At 39.8% G+C, this 21,551-nt stretch overlaps 1 protein-coding gene across 1 annotated transcript; it reads right to left on the bottom strand.

The window, feature by feature from the left end:
• Nucleotides 1–3,994: 3,994 nt before the first annotated feature.
• On the bottom strand, nucleotides 3,995–20,829 carry obsl1a (obscurin like cytoskeletal adaptor 1a). Its single transcript, XM_084713258.1, has 25 exons — nucleotides 20,387–20,829; nucleotides 17,856–19,125; nucleotides 15,972–16,241; nucleotides 15,375–15,635; nucleotides 14,841–15,146; nucleotides 14,365–14,631; nucleotides 13,997–14,272; nucleotides 13,307–13,421; nucleotides 12,631–12,791; nucleotides 12,241–12,513; nucleotides 11,861–12,136; nucleotides 11,468–11,743; nucleotides 11,106–11,381; nucleotides 10,738–11,013; nucleotides 10,137–10,406; nucleotides 9,773–10,039; nucleotides 9,421–9,690; nucleotides 9,059–9,325; nucleotides 7,542–7,808; nucleotides 7,150–7,262; nucleotides 6,862–7,015; nucleotides 6,480–6,641; nucleotides 5,438–5,542; nucleotides 5,077–5,343; nucleotides 3,995–4,964 (listed from the first exon to the last, which is right to left on the bottom strand). Exons 2-25 carry the CDS (start codon nucleotides 19,033–19,035, stop codon nucleotides 4,687–4,689), a joined length of 6,633 nt encoding a protein of 2,210 aa, XP_084569384.1. The 5' UTR covers nucleotides 19,036–19,125; nucleotides 20,387–20,829; the 3' UTR covers nucleotides 3,995–4,686.
• Nucleotides 20,830–21,551: the final 722 nt, after the last annotated feature.

Here is a 21,551-nt window from a genome sequence, read left to right as displayed (position 1 = left end):
CCTTTGAATTGATTGTTGCACAATTAGTTAATTAAACCCAGTTTAAAATTATAGGTTGGATTATTTGAAGTGGGGTTGTAGGTGGTGCTTGTTGATAGATGACCCCAGTTTTAAGAAGCAGGGGCTCCAGCACAGAAGCATTGTTTTTCTGGGGTCAAGGTCAGCAACAAAAGGCAATTTTGCTATTTAGGAAAAGGTCATATTAGGTCAATATCAATGAACTCTATATTTAGAATATTTTCACAGCTTTACCTTGCCATCTGATTGCTTTTTAAAAAAAAAAAAAAAAGAGAAAAAAAGCAGACTGACGGCAAAGTAAAATGGTGAAATTGTTCTAAATATTGTGTAAACTTAAACTGATATTGTTCCTTTTTTTAAGTGGCTAAAATACCTTTTGTTGCTGTACCTGTCCACAGCAGTACATTGCTTAGCTTCCACACTGACTGTTGGTAAGTGTCTCATACAGCTCCACTTCAAATAATCTTAACTATCCCTTTAAAAAAGCAGCATTGCAAATAAACACAACGATCATTATTTAGGATTTACTTCATGTATCAAAACAGTTGGATTAAAATCAGTGTAAACCATTCTAATCCATTTTAAAATTTGGCTTTTTTTTCAGTGAAAATTGGTATGTAAGTCCTGTTCGCAAAAGAATCAGCACTGGAACAGATGACGACTGCAGTATTTTTCCTCAAATCCTGACACTAATATGAATATCAAACCATCTGCACAAGAGCAGCTGCTACGTTTATTGGATGAAGATTTCCAACAGAGGTTTGAAGACTGATGGGCAGCCATAATGCAGCGAATCTGCACCTGTGTGTCAACAGACGTCACGAACAAGAGAACCAGGCTCGACTTCTTGGAAATATGTCGTTGTTAATGTTGATGTCTGATCGGTCCAGTTTCTTGTTTTAAAGCCACATACAAAACTTGAATCTCTCGCAGCATTTACAGACTGTATCTGACTGGTTTTATGATGAAAAAAAAAAAAAAGTTACAGTTGAGCTTGTCAGTTTGGTTCTCATAAGCTTCTTTTTTTTGTTCCTAAGCGGTACACATGGGCTGGAAACAATTTCAGGACTTTGTAATAAAATGTGTGTCGAGGTGGGGGAGCTGCCGTGAGGACTCGAGGATGTGTGAGGCGCTGTGCCTCGTGAGCACCTTTTTGAAAACAAAACGTGGTTTAATTCAGTCCAGATTTTAAGGAGAAATCCACCCTGAAACACTTCAACACTGTTCACTGTTAATAAATGGGTATTGGTGATTTGTCTTGCACCTCTGGGACCTTTCTGGATGGTCTGGACATGATGTAATGTTGAGACAATTCCAGTGCAGCTATGATGGAGTTCAACAAATCTAAAACAGGAACCGTAAATGTAATTTTCTGTGTTTTTGTGGAGGAATACATGTGTTGCCAGAAGGAGAAGTCAGAAATGATTTGAGGGTGGAATTTTCCTTTAAAATCATTGAACCCATATTGTTTTCAGACTCATGTTATCTCCCTCATATGCGTTGACAATACCATGTGTTGACACTGATGAATGAAAGCGGCGGATTTGACGAAGAGCCTCCAATAGCAGGCTTGTGATGTGACTTTACCTAGACGGGGCAGGGGTGACAATTAAATCCACCATATTAAGAGCTATTGCATTATTTTTCTATGTTTAACAAATTATTGTCAATCAAATTAGCCTGTTCTCTTTTCTCAATAATTACTGATTTTCTTTTTATTTTGCCCAAGAGTGGTCCTCTGATACAATACTTGGTTTGTTTTTGCTGTTTTTCATGCAAGACCTGGTTGTTACCTCATATATTAATTGGTAATATATGGATCAGAAACACCAGCAAATGACTAAAAAGGATAGTATCTTACTGTTGTAGGCACATAACAGGGTAATTATTTTGATGTTTGTTTCATGTAAGCCATCATCACATGTCTCAATTTAGGTTGAATGCTGATAACTGCAAATTCATTGGCAAACAGGAGTATTTATAGGATCATTCAGTCATTTGATTACATTTAAAACAGGTGTTGTGTCACTACGGGGGCCCATTCACTGATACTGTACTTCTTACACATTCAGTAGATATGTATATTTTGTTTTGCACAGTAATAAAGCAAACAAATTTTCATTAATATATGGAATATTCATGTTACTGTACTCATGATTGAATAGATGTAACCTAATTTTTTGACCTGTTGTTTTATCATACCAAATTATATATGGACTCTATGTAATAATGCCATTTTTTTTTCCATAAATGCTAAATGAAAGATGGTCCAAGTGCTGTTTTGTTGAGCATTTCTTCTTTCTTGCGACATTTTTTTCATTTGGTAGTGGAATAATCTAATGTAATGCATTTTCCAGAGGTAGAATGTAAATAAGTACAATTATTCAAGTGCAGTGTTGACATACTCATTCTTTACTTGAGTATTTCTACTTTATGCTTCTTTTTACTCCACTACATGTCATAGGAAATATTTTACTGCATGAGATTTATTTGACGCTTACAGTTGCTAGTTAATATTTACATTAAATACTATAAAAAGTATTCAAAATTGTCTCCACATTGATAAATTACATTGAAATGCCCTTACATGTTTTCATTAATGATAAAAACAAATTAATATAAAATTCTATAATAATACACTGTGTAATGAGTACTCTTACTTCTTATGAACTTTTAGTTAAATTACTTTTAAATTCAAGATTTTTACTTTTAATGGAGCATTTTTAGATTATTTACATAAAGGATCTCAGTACTGCTACCACCACTGATTTTCTACTAATTTGACAATTCCCTTCCACTAATTTAAATAATAAAAAAAAATGTATAAAACTAATTAATTAAAAATTTAAATCTAAAATTAAAAACTAAAATATAATAAAAAAAAAACTCATACATTTTATAAAAGCTATGCATGTTATTATAGCTGTGACGTCATCGCCGTTAACTAGCAGTTGGCTAACCCGTTAGCTGTCAAACAGTTGCCTGAGTTTGTTAGTTAGCTACACAACCAGCATACACAGAACAACACTAGCAATTTAGCATATAATTGGGGTCGTGTTGTTGGGCATCTGTTGAATGTATGTGCAACAGATGTTCTCATTTTTGCTGTTTTTGTCTCTATTAAGAACTGAGATAATTATTTAACTATTTTTTTAAAGCTGACAGCTAGCTTAAATTGTAGTCGCACGTTAGCTAGTTAGCGCGACCGGGGCTAACTAGATTAGCTAACTTAGTCACCAGCTTTATCTGCTATCTGGTGCTGGGCAGGTAAGTTGGAGCATAAATGAATTATTTTCAACCATTGCTTGTTTTTATGCTAATACTGATACTTTTAGACGTTGTGACATGGATAATTTCTCATAATTAACAATACTGGATTCCAGTAGATTGATTAGTTTGACAGTATCAGCTGTTATTTAAAAACATATTTAACAACATATTTGAAAATATATTCTGATACAATTTATACATGTAATTTGATTACTTTCCGTTACTTTTGTATTACCTGAGTACAACATATGGTGCAACTGTTTAGCCTAATATAATGTGTGTAGGGCTGCAGCTAATGAGTAATTTCACCATCAATTAATTGGTTGATTATTTTCTCAATTAGACTGATTGATTAGTGTTTTTGTCCTGTCATGTTCTGTTGACCCTCAGACACTAAAAAACACCTGGGACACAAAGATATGGTGTGTGGAACAATTCTGGGACGCTATAGGAAATTAATATTACAAATGAATTTACCACATTTATTTGTCATAGAATATACTGTATATCATTAATTGTTCAAGTTAAAAACAAATGGAGGTGGCACCTGCACTCATCTGTTTAAAATAAAGTTTGCTCGCTTAGTTTGGCTCAGTTCCTGGATGTCTATGTGATTAAGATTATATTATATGATACCATAGACACTCAACAATTGAGCCAATATAACATACCTTCAGAGTACACCAAATAAAAATAAATAGAAGAGTTTTTGTCCAAAGGCATTTATTAGTTTTTGACTCTGGGGGAGATGGAAAAACAGTAAAATTGCCCAATACTGTATCTCTACACTATCTCTTTAACCACATCATGCACATTTAAGCTATTCTGTGTGATCTCCTTTTGACAACAATTGTGATGGCTAATGTAATATTTTTTCACTTCTGTTCACTTAGACTCACCCTGACACTGTTTGGAGCCCGCCTGGGGAGGCCCGCCTCCCGCTTTGAAAACCTCTGATATACAGATATTACAAAATAGTGAGCCAGTAGTACATAGTCAATAACACCTCCCTAGACAGAAAAGATTAATGACATGTCTCTGACGCCATGTAATTAACCACTGTTACTTTGTGTTTTATTTTGTGGGGATTCTCATCAGAATACATGGATGTAAAATCAATTATAAATCTTAAACAGGCAAATAAAAATCATCCACACTGTAAAAAAAGGGAATAACTCGACTGAAGTTACATGCCTCAGGTTTAAAATGCTTACAGTCTGTCTAACTTCGCTTAATACCCTCAATATAAAGATCAGGGAAATGCAGGCCATCCAAACATAACAAATGGATGTTGCCAAGTTTTACGTGACATGAGCAATTCCCGTTTTTGCAGTCAGTTTCTTTCTTTCTTTCTTTCTTTCTTTCTCTCAGAGTCACTTCCTTTTTCTCGTTCTTCCTCTATTTTTCCATCACACTGAGCGTGGCACTGCTCTTCGCCTTGCCCATTGTGAACTTCACCACCCCACTCATTTCCACGCTGGTGTCTTTCAGGGTGAGTTTGTGGACCGTGCCGTGGTTTTCCATGCGGACAGATGGGCCTGACAGAAGGGTTTCTCCGTTCAGAGTCCAAACAGGAGGCTTGTTTATGGCAACGGACACCTCACACTGGAAAGATGCTGTCTCAGTCTCAGTCACCTCCTCATCCTCAAGCTCTTTGACCATTACAAGGGATTGGGCTACAGTGGCACAGACAGACAGAAGAGTTATCAAGGTATGAAGGAAAATAAGAAAAAAGTAATTTTTACCCTTAAGTATTTCTAAAAAACAATCAAACCTAACTGAACTTACCTTCCACCATCAGTTTGGCTTTGGATGTGTGCTCCCCAACCTCAATGGTGTAAGTGCCCTCATCCTCCACAGCCACGTGCTGGATCACCAGCTTCAGGGAGCAGCCGTCGGCCACCATTTCCATACGATCTGAAGGAACCAGCTCCTGCTTGCCCTTGTACCAGATTGGGTTGCAGCGAGGTGAAGAAACGGTGCATTCAAGGATCACTCTGTGTTTCTCTAGGGCTGTTCGATCTCGCAGGGGTTTTACAATTGAAACTGGGAGCTCTAAAATGAGAAGAAGTTTTTTGTGATTTGGTATGGAGCATTTTTAAGCTGAAAAAAAGCAAGTAAGATACTCTAAAGGTAGAAATGGACTTACCTTCAACGTCAAGGTATGCTGTGGATTCAACATCCCTGGCTACAAAGTGGATTTCCCCAGCATCTTCCACTTTGACGTTACACATCAGAAGGAAGTGTTTGGTCCCTGAAGGAGATCAACAACAGACTTATAGAATCCATCTACACTGAAGTAGCAGCAGTAGCAGTTCAGGAGACCTGTTGTGGTTTGACAGCCTATTGAGACACTTCATGATGCTTTTTTCAGTTTGATTTTTAGGCCTGGAAGATTACAAATATTGCATATCATAAAGCAATTGCAATAAGATTTGCAATATAAGAAGGAGTCCCATTTAAAAACATATTGTAATGATTATGGTGTATACTTTTGCAGGGATATGAACCAAACAAAGATGTTTCCTTAAGTCTGTAGAAAATTATCTCTATGCCAGGAAACCTCTGCAGCACAACAATATTTACTGTAAATTAGCATTTTTACACACATTTGGCCTTTAACAAATATTGAGGCTGCAGTTATGACAAAATTTTGATTGATCGTTCAACCCCTTCATTTCATACAGTGTATATCTTTGTTTTCTGCTCCTTCCTAGGCATTGCTATTTGCTTTACACCCACCAGAGGTCCTCCTACATACTAGTATCAGGAGTTGAGTGGGAGTTTTTATTCACTTTGTGTAATCTAATCATATTTCTCCTAATTTTATTTTCATTTGTTATTCCTTATCATCTTACATCATGTGATGTTGATCTTCTATATTTCTATTTCTGCATACTGTCACCTTTTCATTTAAAATTTGTTCTCTGTGCACATTAATTGTATGCAACTGATTCCATCTGCCTTTTTAAAGAAGGTTGGACTGTGACACTCAGCTTGCAAACTAAGGAAGTCATTTGCTGAAATGTTTGAAATATTTGCAGTATTCACCCCGACTTTCAATATAACAAATGTGCTGGTTGTTTTTTGTGACCGAGCTTGGTGCTGTTTAAGTGATCACATTCATCATGGGTATTTACTAATTAATAATCACCTACTCCCATCAATAATCAACCCTCTCCTTTTCTGACCTTCAGTGCGGATCTTAATGGTGCTTGTGGGCCGGATCCTATGCCCGTGTTTGTACCACTCTCCAGCAACATCCTCCAGAGACACCTCACACATGAAGACAGCATTCTGGTCCTCCTGAATATAAAGGTCCTCCAGATCCTGCACTATTTCCAACTTGTGCTCTGCAAGGTAGAGAGAAAAAATGAAAATAATAAGCAACTTTCTTTACATTACAGCCTCTAGGTGGAGCTCAATGTATTATTTCAGTGTCAAGAGAAGACACAGATTAGAGAAAGCATACATATTAGCAAAAATATTAATTTTTATGTGCAGAAGTTGTTTGAAATTGTCTTCAATGCTTAATGTTGTATGTGTTGCAGCAGCTTGTATCCAGACAATTACCATAAACCTCCAGTGAACAGGAAGTGTTGATTTCGCCTGTGTCACATGTGTAGGTGCCAGAGTCAGCCAGGGAGCACTGCATGATCTGACAGAACCGCTTCCGGCCCATCGAGTAGATCCGACAGTTCTTCCCCGGCTTCAGCTCCGTCCCGTTCTGATTCACAAAAATACAAAGGTATTCCTCATGAGTTTAAAATCTTTTGCTATCAAATCTTGCACTTTTATATAGTATAATGAGCCATAACATAGTCAAGAAGAGCAATGAGAGCATTTACTGGTTGGTTTTACCTTAAGCCACCTGACTTCAACGATTTGTCTGGAGAATTCACACTCCAGAGTGACAGGAAAGTCTTCCTCCACACGAACATCAGTTAGCGTTTTCAGGAGAGACACTGGAGTCTCTGTCGATTTAGAAAATACAATCAATGAACCAATCAACAAATCAACAACAAAGAATAACTAGATATATTTGGTTTCATTCTCACCATCAGTATCTTCCTTATGTAGAATTTGTATAGTTTTACAATCCTAAACAAACATTTAATAAGGGGTTTTTCAATCAAAATCTTAGCTCAGTGGCCTAAAAAGGTCTATTTATTTAAGGACCTGTGTTTTACAGTGCACTAAGTCCTTCATCCATGCCACACTATACCCACATAGCCCCACAGGCAAGTATTTACCTTTAATAGTGAGCCTGGCAGTAGTGCGCACCCCTTCAGCTGAGAAGACGATGGTGCCCGTGTCCTCCAGGGTGAGGTTGGACATGGTGAGGCTGTGGACGAGTCCATTGGTGCTCACCCGCCACTGGTTGTTGGGTTTCACCCGGATGCCATCTTTCTGCCAGATTCCCTCCACATCTGTGTGGGAGAGCTCCACCTCGAAGGAGGCAGTCTCTCGTTCAAAGGTTTCTTGGTCAGTTAGGGCTTTACGGATGGAGATTTTACGGGCTGGATTGGAAGAGATGAGGGAAAGGAGTGTAATTTAGTATTTTATAAGATTATATAATAATGTACTTTTCAGGAATGTTATCAGGATTCAATAATAGCAGACAGATATTCAGAAATATGCATTTGAAGGATAAGTGTGAAATTCTGGGAAAAATATCAAAAAATCTGCAACATTTTGCACAATTGTACATTGAATCTCACAATTGTATTTTTAATGTTATCACACTTCTTCAAGGCATAGCTAACAGTTGCACTGTACATTCAAGGGCAACAAAAGGTTGCTCAAAAATAGATGCAGCTCAGTTTATCGCATAACAAAAACAACACCTACAGGAGCTCCATGGTCCATTGTCACAGTGTCATTCAGCACACTATTGTATAACAGCATGGCTGTGTTTCAAAAACCTTTTCACACATACAGGTCTAGCCTTGCTATTCTTAGAAGCACTGAGACATACTGTGAAAAACACCTAAAATATGTACTGTTCTTTAGTTTCCTAGAACTCATCTTTGTCAGAAGAGGTGCCAGCTGCAAAGTTATATGCGACACTGACTCCTGAATAATTCCTGTTTATTTTAATCTTCTCCAAACATCAGAGAGTATTTTTTGAGTAGCATTTGGATGGTATTGCTTAAAAGATTAGTTGATTAATCTTAACCTTGACTCCTTTTAGTCAAATGTAAGGATATACTGCTTATATCTGTTGTGTGTATAGTAAATGTCATACCTTTTGATTTGAGCTCTTGGTCAGACCAAACAAGAAATATAAAGGTGTCATCTTGGGCACAGGCTCTGTTATGAGCATTTTCTTCTTTTTTGATATTTTATAGATTCAACAATACCCAAACTAATACTGTATATTAATAGTTAAATCAAAATAATAATTAATTGCAACCTGAATGGGTATCTAGATTTGCTTTTGGTAGGAGATTTAGCTACAGAACCTGGTCAGATTCTTCAAGTCAAAATTAAATGACTCACTGGACTGAGCATGGAGAGTTGGATGCATTTAGCAACTCATCCAAGAGGCTTCATGAATTATTCATCAGTTAAGAACACTGGATAGTTGGCTAGAGATCATCTTGTCAAATGAAAATGAGCCACATTTTTAACGTCATTAAAGATTTGTATTGCTTAGGGATATTCCTGGATGTCTGTTCCTGTAAATATGCAAGTGAAGGGACTCTCTAGCCTGAACACTATTCATCTCTGGCCACATATCATATACACCCCACCTCAGACCACTTACGTTCTACATTGAGCTTGACCTGCGCCCGATCATGCAAGGTCTCGCAGCGATAGGTTCCCCGGTCAGCCAGAGTCAGGTTTGTGATGGTTAGGCTGCGTTTACAGCCACTCTGTGACAGCGTGTGTCGGGGACCAGGCTGGATAACCACCCCTTGCCTCATCCACTGGACCTCTCCTGTCTCAAGGCTGATCTCTGTCTCCAAGGTGGCATCACCAAACTCTTCTGCCATGACAGCTTCCATTTTCTTTGTAAACATAACCTGAGCCTCTGAAAAGTAATTAGGAGAGACAGGAACAAAAGTTACAAGGAACTTCTGGTAGTTCTGGTACCACCTCTCTTTTCCCTTTATTAAATGGTCTTACCCTGAACTTTGAGGCTAGCTTTGCTTATTTGTCCCTCTGCCTCTGCTGTAATCTTCGAACAGTCCAACATCTGGCACTTCTTGATCACCAAGGTGTGGCATAGGCCATTCTGGTTTGCCTGGAAACGATCGCCCAGTGTGATAGGCTCATTGTCCATGAGCCAGACCAGCTGGACATCCTCGGGGGACACCACACACTTGAAGGTGGCGTCTTCTCCTTCAAGTACAGTGGTGTTGTGGAGCTCTGTAAGGAACTCCACCACTCGAGGCACTGAAGAGACACAAGAAAGTTCATGAACCTGCTACCTCACATAAGAAAAGACAGATTTGAGTTTGAGTTCAGGGATACTTACTCTCTACTCTCAGTGTTGCTGTAGTTCGGTCATCTCTGGACTCACAGGTGTACTCTCCAGCATCCTCTCTGGTTAAACGGTGGATGGTCAAGCTTCGCTCAACTCCATCTGCCCGAATGGAGTATCTTCTACTTGGTACAATGTCTTCGCCATTCTTCAGCCACTGGATGTCTGCTTTTGGCTTGCATACCTCACAGCGAAGGGTCACCATACCGTCAGCGTGAGCAACAGTGTCTTGCAGTGGCCTCACAAACTTGATTCTCATTTCTGTGATGCAAAAAAAACTAAGTTGATATGGCTTTTCAGTCCAAACTGAAGTGTTCACCTATGTTATCAACTGACAGGATGAAACTGAATTTTTAACCTTTCACCAGCAAGCTGAAGTGGATCTGGTCTGTGTTGACATCACAGGTGTACTCGCCAGCATCAGAGCGCCTCAATGGGTCGATGGTAAGGGTGCGCTCATGGCCGTCCATGAGGGCTCTGAAACGTTCACCTTCAACTGGTGTCCAGTCTTTGAGCCAACGCACAAGAGCGCTCTCCTTGGAGACGTAGCTCGTCAAGGTCACACTCTCTGCTTCATAACCCGTCACGACAATGTCATCCTGCTTGTGCACAAATGTGACTGGAGGCTCTTTGATGGAAAGAAAAGGAGACAAATATTAGGCAATCCTACAATCATAATGATAGTCATATCTCTGGAGACATCACTGCAAAACCAGTGTAGCTTGTCTGTATTTTGATACATAGAAACTGAAAATAAAGTTGTGTAGGCTGTGTCAGAATAAACTGGCATATAAGCACTTGGGCCAATGAGTAATCACATTCAGCACAGGCATGTACTCATTAACCTGCAAGGACAGCAGTCTGCTTGTGTTAACACTGCAAACATCAGCCACACTTGGCAAACATTGGTTGTGAGAATTACCGTTCAATTAGTTATTAGGAACATCCCTAGTTTTTACCTTGAATCCTGACAACGCTGATCATCTTGTCGCTCACAGCATCACACATGTACTTCCCAGAATCTGAGGGCTGCACATTTGAGATGATAATTTTCCTCAGAGTGCCATAGCTCTCAATATAGGTGCGGGAGTCATTGATGAGCAGCCGGTCATTGCAGTACCACTGGACAGGGGCATTGGCACGAGACACTTCACAAGCCAGGATCAGGTCGTCTCCTGCCACCATCTCCTGGTTGTCAGGGTCACTTGAGTTGCCAACAATTGTCACTGGAGGCTCTATGGCCAAGGGGAGGAGATAGATGATTAATTAAAGGAACTGTTGTTAAACAAAATTATTTCATAAACAAAATCCACTAAGTGAATTCTACCTTCAACTGTAACCTGGAAGCTGATACTGTCATCTCCGACATCCAGGAAATATTCTCCCGAGTCTCTAAGTTCAGCATTGAGGATGACCAGTGAGCGGAAAGCACCCTCTTCCTCTTCACAGAACCTTTCATCGCCCTCAATCCGACAGTTATCCTTGTACCATTTGGCAATGGCGTTGGCTCTTGAGAGCTCACATTCCAACACAATGTCATCAGAAATCAGGGACTTCAGATTTGTCTTAATCTCTGACTTCCTTAGGATCTTCACTGGAGGCTCTAATGATGCAGAATTACAAGTTAACACTCAATTTGACATGATGATGGTCTTGAAAATTGCTCCAAAGCTGGTGTGATATTCTTACCTGAAACTTTAACCTGGAAATCAATTTTATCATCAACAGCGTCACAGGTGTATTTCCCAGAATCTTCTGGGGTGGGAGAGTGGATGGTCAGACGATGGATGAGCCCATCTGCAGAGATGGTGACGTTACTGCTCTCCTCTATTTCTCTGCCATTTAGCCACCACTTAACTTCAGCATTTGGCCGGGACACCTCGATTTCCAGCACGATTGGTTTGCCAGCAGCACTCTCCAGTTTGTCAGGGATGTTTTGGGGTCGAGTAAGCGTCACTGGTGGCTCTAAATTAAAAGGAGGAATGAGGGTCATAAGAGTCATAAATGATAGAAATGCTGTCAAAATTATCTAAATTTATTCAGTATCTGTTTATCATGATGCTGAGTAATTGTCTTTCTTACCTGTAATAGTCACCAGGAAGGCCACAGAGTCATCTTCAGTGTCACATATATACTCCCCTGTGTCGTCCACTGTGGTAATGGGTATAACCAACTGGCGTTTGGCCCCATCCACCTCCAGGATCAAGTTTGGACCCTCCTCTACCTCTAGGCTGTCTTTGTACCACCGGACAGGGGCGTCGGCATGGGAGATTTCACAACAGAGCTCCAGCCTCTTGGAGGCCAAATGGGTCAGTTCCAGCTCTGATTCACTGGGGGAAATTATTCTTACTGGTGGCTCTGGTGGAAGAGGAGGATAGTTAAATGTAAGCTTTTATATACTTTGGAGACTCAACATATTTGGTGTACTCAGAGGTGAGCACTAAGTGAAATTTTAGTCTTACCCTTGACAGTAAGCTGGAAAAAGACAGAGTCTCCGTCTGTTTCACAGACATACTCTCCACCATCCTCCACTGTGCCTTTGAGAATGGTCAGCCTCCTGTAAGGACCCTCAGATATCAACTGGACATTGTCGCTTTCCTCCACTTCCTGGCTGTCCTTGAACCACCGCACCTTCCCACTGGAACGAGACAGCTCGCACTGCAGGTGGATCTCCTCTGAGATATAGCTCTCCATCACAATATCATCCTTTGGTTCCACAATCATCACTGGAGGCTCTGTGTTTGTAGTTAGAGAAAGCAGAGTGAGGTCAGAGTTTCATGGATTAATTTGATGTTCTGCACTTGGTTCACAAGCAAATCTCGGGCCAACAGAAGTCAGAAGGCTCCCTGTACCTCTGACATTGACAGTGAACTCCATGCTGTTGTTTCCTGCCTGGCAGGTGTAGCTGCCAGCATCTGAAGTTTCTGCAGAGCGAATGATCAGCCTCCTCATGGTTCCCTCTGCCTGCAGAGTGATGTTGTCACTTGGCTGGATCTCATGGCCGTCCTTGTACCTGAGACACACAAAATCAGACACAGATAACTGTAAAACACAGAGTCTCAAATAACAACACTGAATACAAAACAGTGAAACTCAAAGTTCCTATTAAGGTGTCAAAGCCTTACTTTCCAAGGAAGATTGTCTCTTATTAATTCTGATCTATGCACTGTATGAGGATGATACAAGTGATGGGGCAATTATACATTAGAAATACAATGCAACACAATTAACTCCAATTTCTCTGACTTTATTGGATATCCACACAGATTTCATGAGAATTTTACCAAAGCGCAACATTTGATTCAATAGTTACTAATTCAAATAAACCAAACATCCTTTTCATGTAATTTACTGTTTCAAGTCACTCAATGCAGTAACTATTGACTATTGATACTAAATGTGAAAAACAGCACTTAAAAAAAAAATCAAAATCATTAAAAAACTGAATTTTAAAACAGGGGCATTGAAGCACCAGTTGATAATTTGTCTTTTTCATATTGAACAGGAATTCACTCCCTATCGTCTTACCACACAACTTCTGCATCGTCTGCAGAGACATGGCAGAGCAGCACCACAGGGTCCAGCTCCATGCTGCTCTTATGGAGCTCCTCTTCTGGGACTGGAGTGAATTCCACAGGAGGACCTGGAGGAGGGAGGGATGGATGTCAACAGCTGGCTCACAAGGTATACAATAATGAACTTGCCACCTTGAAACTAGAAATATTCTTACTACACCTGGTTAAATCATAAACCTAAACATGGATTAACTAGTTGTTATAACTAGCTGCTAATCTATCTCTATTGACCTATCAATTGTTTTATCTAGTAAATCTTAAAAAAATAGTATGAAATGTTATTGTAAGATCCCAGAGCCAAAGGTCATAATCTCATATTACTTATTAAATTTGCAATGAAAAAAATAGAAAAGCGCATTTAAGAAATCATAAGTGTGATACAGGGTAAAAGAATTATTAAACATTTATTTCATTATAGAAACATACAGAAGTATATTTAAGCCATGCCAGAAAAAGAAAAACAGTCAGTATCACATTATGTGTTTGTTGCTGTTTTTCCTGTTAAAAAGATTTTGTGTATATTATTATTATAATTATTATATATTTTCACCTTTGTACAACATGCAAACTTGGCAGCAATAAGCTGCAAAAAACACCATGACAAGAAGTTTATTCGTTTATTAGTTTTTCAAAAACCGTTTACCTGCAATGTCCACGTTGAATTTGATGACATCTCCTGAAGTTTCACATGTATAAACTCCAGCGTAAGATGCATCAGCTGATTGAATCACAATCCTCCTCATGTTCCCATCTGATTGAATGTTTAGACCATCAGTCACCTGGAGCTCCTCGCCATCTTTGAACCAGGATACTTTTGCGAAAGGGTGGGAGACTTCACAGTAGAGTACAATGGCGTCTCCCACATCCACCCTCTTATTGCTGTCTAAGTCTGATAGGGGAGTGAATTTTATCACAGCAGCTGAAAAGAAACAAACATGAAAAAATAAACTCCATAGGAATACATCCATCATGTGCAAAATATGACAGAGATAACAGATTTTTCAAACCTACGTTTAACCTTGAGCACAGCTGAATCCCGGACTCCGTTGGCGATGAATGTGACTTCTGCTGTGTCATCTGCAGTACGAGTTTCACGAATAACCAAAGAGTGCTGTTTTTGGGACTGCTGTATAAAGTATCGTCCTCCATGCTGCAGTTGAGCACTATTGAAAAACCAGGTTCCAACCATTGTAGTAGACAGTTCGATGGAGAAGTGAGCGTCTTCTCCTTCCACAACCTCACAGCCTTTGAGGGAACTATAAATCTTTGGCCCAGGAACTAAGTGGAGGAATGAGAGTTACAAGTTAACAGAAAATCAGTATTCTTTATATCATTGCTTTCCATGAAAAAAGGTTTTTAAAAATCACATTATCATGTTATAATCTATTTGTTAGCAGCAAACTTTTCCATGTGGTTGTGTTAAAGGACACTCAGTGAAATAAATAGAATAACACGTGTACAATTCTGCTTCACAGTGAATGCCTCACCCAGATGGACTGCTTTTGGAAACTCCACATGGCCGCTTCTGCCGTACTTATTCATGCAACAGACACGGAACCGGTAGTCGCCTTCGTACTGCACGCTGTCGCCAGCAATCTCAGCTGAAGTGGCGGTTTCTGAGGTAAAACACTTCTGCCATTCTTGGGAGCCTACTTCCTGTCTCTCCACGACAAATACAGACCGGGTGGAGGTCTGGCTGTTGGGGGCAGGGACCCAGGTGAGGAGGGCGCTGTTGGGTCGATCAACATCCATTTTGACTCCAACAGGGCAGATTGGAGGGAGGTGTCTTGTGGCTGTAAGAGGGAAAGGATCAAGAATATACTGGGTATGAATGATTATAGTATGAAAAGCAATATCAAATCCAAACAACTGACATCTGCACAGAAAGTAAATCCACAAAATGTCACAGAGGGTCTTAAAAAGGCTTAATAACACGGCTGTCTAACTAACATTAGCGATCATTTTATCTTAGAAAGCAGCTTAATCTGGCAATCATATACATTAGTGTCTCCTAAATGTACCTTTGACCTTGAGCCGTGATGAGGTCTTGGATCTTCCTGCGACAAAGGTCACTACCCCCGAGTCTTGGTATGCCACGTTGACAAACACCAGAATGTGAGTTTTGCCAAAAGACTTCAGGATCGTCTGATGAGTCTCATGCAACTTATAACCGTCTTTGAACCAGTGGATCTCCATGTCGTCGTTCTCCACCTCCACACAGAACACAGCGTTCTCACCCTCAAGGATCTCTAGCTTCCGAGGAAGTTTACGAACAATAGTACCTGTAAGTAAAAACATCATTTTATTTACACTTGTTTTTTTGTACATTTTTTATTTTTTTTTTGACAAACTTTCTGTTTGACTTATGCTTACAAGATAATTAATTACTTAAGAAGCTACAACTGTAGCAAGTTTACCCTTTTGGCTACCATGTCTTCTCAGCAGGTGGCAAGTATTTTGATTATGGCTTTTTAAGTGATGTCATTAAGAGATCATCTAATACAACATGAATAAACTGATTGGATTGGTTATTGAGATGGTGAGGGTTTAAATTTTGTCAGTGCATTTCTTTGCATGAACCACTTTAGCGGAGAAAGAAGAAGGAGAAAGAAACTTACCCTTAACTGATAGCTCTGCAATGCTCTTTGCTCCATCTGGCATCTCACACAGATACACTCCGTCGTCATCTGTCCCGACGTCATGGATGGTCAGTCTTCGTTTGGTTCCTTTCTGCTCCATCCCGTATTTGCTGCTGGGCATCAGACGCTGGTCCTCCAGATACCAGGCGGACGGGATTGACTCATCAGGTACCTCACACTCTAGCACAGCAACATCCCTCTCCCTCACCTCTATGTCTTTTAGTGGACGCCTGAACCGCACTGCAGGGCCTGTAGAACAAGGGAAATGGGCAATTAAATGAAGATGTGTAGATTTGGGCTGGTTATAGTAAAAGTGATAACATAATAAGTAGACATACAGTGAGTCATGTCACGTGTATAAAGATTTATGAAGACTACTAAAACACAAAGAGGCCTTTTTGCAGTGTTATAGTAAGTAGATTTAGGTAAGCAATTTCAATTAATTTGAGCTTTTTTACTGTTGTACTTTCAACTGAGACGGCCTTACTGTGGTAGTTTGATACTAGTAGCAGTATGTGTCCTCTGAAGAAGAAATAACTAGAAACTGTGAAAAACTTAAACTCTCTCTTTAAAACAAGGTGTTCCCCCTTTGAAAACACTCACACCTGAAATAGTCATTAGTAAATAAGGGAAGAATGTTGTTGGATTGTTTTTGTAATTGGCTGATTTATTAATATCAGGATTTTATTTGTTGGAAAATTACCTGTATTTTATTCCAAACCACTTCCAACAATCACTTTGTGGTTTTATCATTTTAGCACAAACTCTTAGAGTTTGTTTCAGTCTCTCATGTCACTGTTTTTTAAGCAGCACTTAGATGATGTAATGCCACTCCATATTATCTATATATTAAGGACTGGCATGTTGACCCCAATACTAAACTGACACTTACGAGCTGGCACAGTTGGCACAGTGCTGTACCATGCATATGACAGCATATGTGACCCTGAGAATCATCTGCCCATTATGAAGGGATTAGGTCAAAATAATTACCCACTTTAAAAGGTGATCCCATGCATTTCACCAATGTACACATTAGCCCACACAAGTGCAGCTTGTGACCTAATGGTTTATGTATGTGGTTGGATGATTCAGTGACACAGTGATTCATTCATTTTGAATCGTTAGTTGTTTCTAGGGATGTAATGATACTAAAACTCAAGATAATAGCACGATTGAATAGATATTAAAAGACAACGACATAGTATTTTTTCTTTGTATAAAATTTGTTTTTTCTTTTAACCTAAAGTGCTTCTTCTTTCCTTCTTTAATAAAATAAAATATAAAAGTAGCCAGCCATGAATATTCATTGGCAATGAATATTTGAATTATGTGTGTACAGCTTAAAAAAAACAATGCAGCAGCCAGTAGCATTAATTTTATAAAACAATAAAAGTAATAGAATAAAGTAATTAACAATATCAGGGTAGAAATATTCACAGTCTGTTATGGTATCAAGGCATTTTTATTGCGATATTGCAGTATTTGATATGTTGTTATATCCCTTGTTGTTTCTTTGAAATCCTTTACTTACAAGACTAGGAGTGGCCCAGAGTCTCTTGAAAGTTGTTGTCTTACTTGCTCTTGCCATTGTTGTGTGGCATGATGAAGAGTGACTTTTGTTAGGCATCTTTATTTGTAAGTTTGATTTTAATTCATTTATGATGATTCACTTAATGAGTCTCAGTAAAAATTTTATGTTGTTGATTATATTTGCACAGAGTTTACATTCATCTAGTAATCCATTGGCATTTTGAGCAGTAATACCATTATAAAGATGTTGTCACATTTAGAAATATATGATTAGCCAGTTTGAATGGCAGGAGCAAGCTGAAGCTGAAAGCACAGGAATGTATCTCCTACCTTTGACGGAGAGGTGAACGGCACTGAGGGTGTTTCCAAGAGCATTTGATGCTGCACACACATACAGTCCTGTATCCTGCACTTTGCAGTACAGGACCTTTAGCGTGTAGTATCCTTCTCTGTCCTCAAATATCAGATGACGCCTCCCGGGCTCTAGGGGAATCCCATCTTTCTTCCAGATGATCTCTGGCTTGGGCTTCCCCGTCACAAAGCACCGAAACTTGGCATGTTTTCCCTCTGCCACTGCAAACTTCTTGGCTTTAGACACGTTGACTGATAGCTCCTCTGTAAGCCTTGACAAACCGAGCCTCCCGCCCCTGTGCTTTGGTGACATCTGGCTGTTAGTGTGACCATTTGAGGACATTTTACTCTCCTCTCGCTCCGGTACAGGCTCGACAAGAAGGACGGCACCGGCCAAGGCCTCACCGTGGGAGTTGATGGCCTTGCAGGTGTAAACACCTTTGTCTGGCATACGCGTCCTGTAGATCTTGAGCTGGAACCAGCCGCCATCTTGATTGCTCACGCTGAAGTGTGCACTCTCAAAGATATCGCTCAGCTTCTTCCCGTCTTTCTCCCATATCACCTCAGGCAGAGGAGTGCCCCAGATTTTGCAGGAGAAGGCGGCATCTTCACCTCGATCCACACGCAGAGAGAGGGGCTTGATGAGGAATCTCGGTTTATCATCAGACGTCAAATCAATATCTTCTTGTTTCTCACTATTCTTACCGTTCCACTTGTGCTCTCCATTTTCTTTCCTGCATTCACCATTTTGCACTGTGCAGTAGCCATTCAGGTGTCCTCCTAATTCTCCATGTTCTTTCATTGGTTGCTTCACACCATTGACCGCTAATTGCCTTTGCCCCTCTTCCTGTGGCTGGGCCTCTCCTTCCACTTTAAGGGAGGCTGCTGCATAGGTTTCACCTATGCTATTTTTGGCCTTACAAATATACTGGCCAGCATCCTGCAGGGTCACTCCAGTAATGGTTAGCAGGTAAGCTTTCCCCTCCTCAGAGAGTGTGTAATGTCCATCAGAGAAGATCTGGACATTTTTACGCTCCCAGATCACATCAGGTCGAGGGTCGCCATCGATTTGGCACCTCAGTGTGGCATTTGAGCCACACTGTGCCAACACTGGGCGTGGGTAGCCCAAAACACGAGGAGCACCTCCAAAAATATCCATGATGGTGTCACCCTCTCGCACGTTTGAATGAAGAAATGTCTTTTGTTGTGGAATCGCCTCAATTAGAGCCTCTTATCTTTTGTGAAGGAGCTGAAAGATAAAGAAAATATATATTTCATTAGGCAACACAAAATCACAAAGTCAGAGTTCTTGTATCATATTCACTAGAGTGGAGTTCCCTTGTTTTGACTGTTGTGACATATAATCCTCTGTATATTTCTGTCTTTACCTGAGCCAGACTAGATGATTGCATGTCAAATGTCAAGTATTTCTGGGATAAAATCTAGACTGTGCTTTCATAAGGATTATTTTATCATCAGGAATCTCAGGTAGATGATTCACTGCAGAGAGGTGTGTATTAAAATGTTTCAAATTTTAAAAATACCTAGTGAAGTTTCCAAGGCTTAACTGAGGGTTAGTAAGTTGTTTATCACATGCTTGGGGTTTTAGTAAAGTAGGTTTTCAGCAAACATAAACTGCTCTTGGTTGTCTCACAGCTGGTGCTGTAGCTCATTGAAGAGAGTATTTATAAAGTAGTCTGTCCAAAAAAAGATACCAGAGACCATGTGTCACATAGCACACAAACTGCAGTGACATACCTGCAGTCTCTACCTCAGATAAAAGTGACTCATTAGTGTATGTGTGTTTGTATGGATCATGTCAGTCAGCTGCATCCTTGTCCCTGAATTGTTGTATTTAACAATTTATTTAAACCTTTGTAGTCGTAAGTTATTCATTTTTAAAACTAAATCCCTCTTCCTTGTTAAATACTTTTGCATTTGAAAAGATTATGGTTTGATCTTTCTAGCAGCTATAGTTTTTTCTCATGTTGTCACCATCTTTCTTTTGGCATCAAGAATTGCAACCATCTCTGCTTCATGACGCACCACACTCTCCCATCTGATGCACATCCTAGAAACAGCATGGATCATGTAATCATGTGCTCATGTCTTTGCTAGAAAATAGCTCTTCGGGTAGCATGTCAAATACTTCTCAAGTCTTATGACTCAGCCACTCTTTGAGCATTTTGTTGGCACATGGATAGAAATTATTCTACTTAAGCAGGCCTGGTTGTCAGCCAGGCCTGTAAGACAGGAAATGAACAATTCATTTATTATATCATTGACCCTTTTCTAATTTCAGTCATTATAACAGTCAAATGATAAGCTCTAAAAGCTGCATGAAGGCAGCTGCTCTTGCTTGATGTTCTTCAGTTCTTCAAAGCTGAAAAATGAGAGGTGAAACGTCTTCAAGAACCTCAAGCAAGTCAAGCTGCCTTCGCACAGCTCCTAGAGAATACCATAACCTGGATGTTGGAGAATAATCACAGGTAGTCAAAAGATAAACTTACCGCTCCTATGAGTCCCTCTCTTCAAAGCATCATGTCGCTGTTGAAATGTTTACTTGAAAATTATGTCCTCAAAATGTTCAAGCTGACATCAGTTAATTCATATAACCTTTGGCCCTTCTTTAAATTAGTCTTTGACTTGTAGAAATGGCAGATATTCGTCCTGTTGCTTTCTGGACCGCTCATGAAGGTGTGTGAGACTCTTCAGCTCTCGTTCCTTGTCTTTCTGGTTTTGTTTGGTCACGTTAGACACACCACCTGGTCACTGAGAGTCAAAGCAAGTCAGAAAAAATATATCATCCATTCACACTTGGTGGCCCATATCACAGGTGTCATCTCTTGGCTGTGTCCCTTTGGTTTGGCCTTAGGTTGCAGGTGGCAGAGAGGAAAATGTCCACAGTCTTTCAACTGAGTGCTTGGTTCATGCGTCAGCTCTGATACTGTCATTGTCCAACGGCTAAAGAGTGAGAGAGAGAGAGAGTTGGAATGGGGGGCGGGGGGCATTAAATGCTTTCACAGCTGCTGCCACTGCAAGCCACCACCTAAAAATAACAGCAGCTTCGATGACAGTGGGCCAGATAAAGTTAGGCTCTCCATTCACAGACCGTGGCTCACTAAAGATAGAGGGGAGGCCGAGCTCTGCGATGGATCACTCAGCTTAACAGATATCCTGAGTTAAACCTCAGAAGAGAAAGGACACCCCACCTGCTGGAGCTCCTCGAGTCATGAGTCATGTTGACCCATAAATAGGGTCAAATCACAGTCACATTATTATTAGAAAATGAGTTATGTAGTTGAAACATTTAGAAAATGTTTTAAGGCCGCATTACAAAAAATGTGAAGAACATAGTTATGTTAATACAAAAAAAGCCTCAACTGTTATTTGGAAATTTACAATTGTAATTCCAATCCAATCCAGTTTGTACAGTTTTACATTTTAAAAATCACATAAAGAAACATGTCTTAGCCTTTTTCTAGATCCCCCAACAAGGCCAGAGCCAGGATTGTAAAAATACGTAAGTCTAAAATTTGCATCTGTGGTATATTTTAGTGGTTATAGACCTCAGGGTCAGGAGCCTCAGTGGAGCCTCAAGAAAAATCTAAGGGGTCACAAGATGATTTAATCTGCAGGATGTTAAGAGTCCTAAAGAGGGGAAAAACTAGTAAT

Source organism: Lutjanus erythropterus, chromosome 24 (assembly GCF_056507025.1).
Source record: "Lutjanus erythropterus isolate fLutEry1 chromosome 24, fLutEry1.hap2, whole genome shotgun sequence".
NCBI lineage: Eukaryota > Metazoa > Chordata > Actinopteri > Lutjaniformes > Lutjanidae > Lutjanus > Lutjanus erythropterus.
The sequence above is the reverse complement of the archived record's forward strand: the minus strand, read 5'-3'. Positions and strand labels throughout refer to the sequence as shown.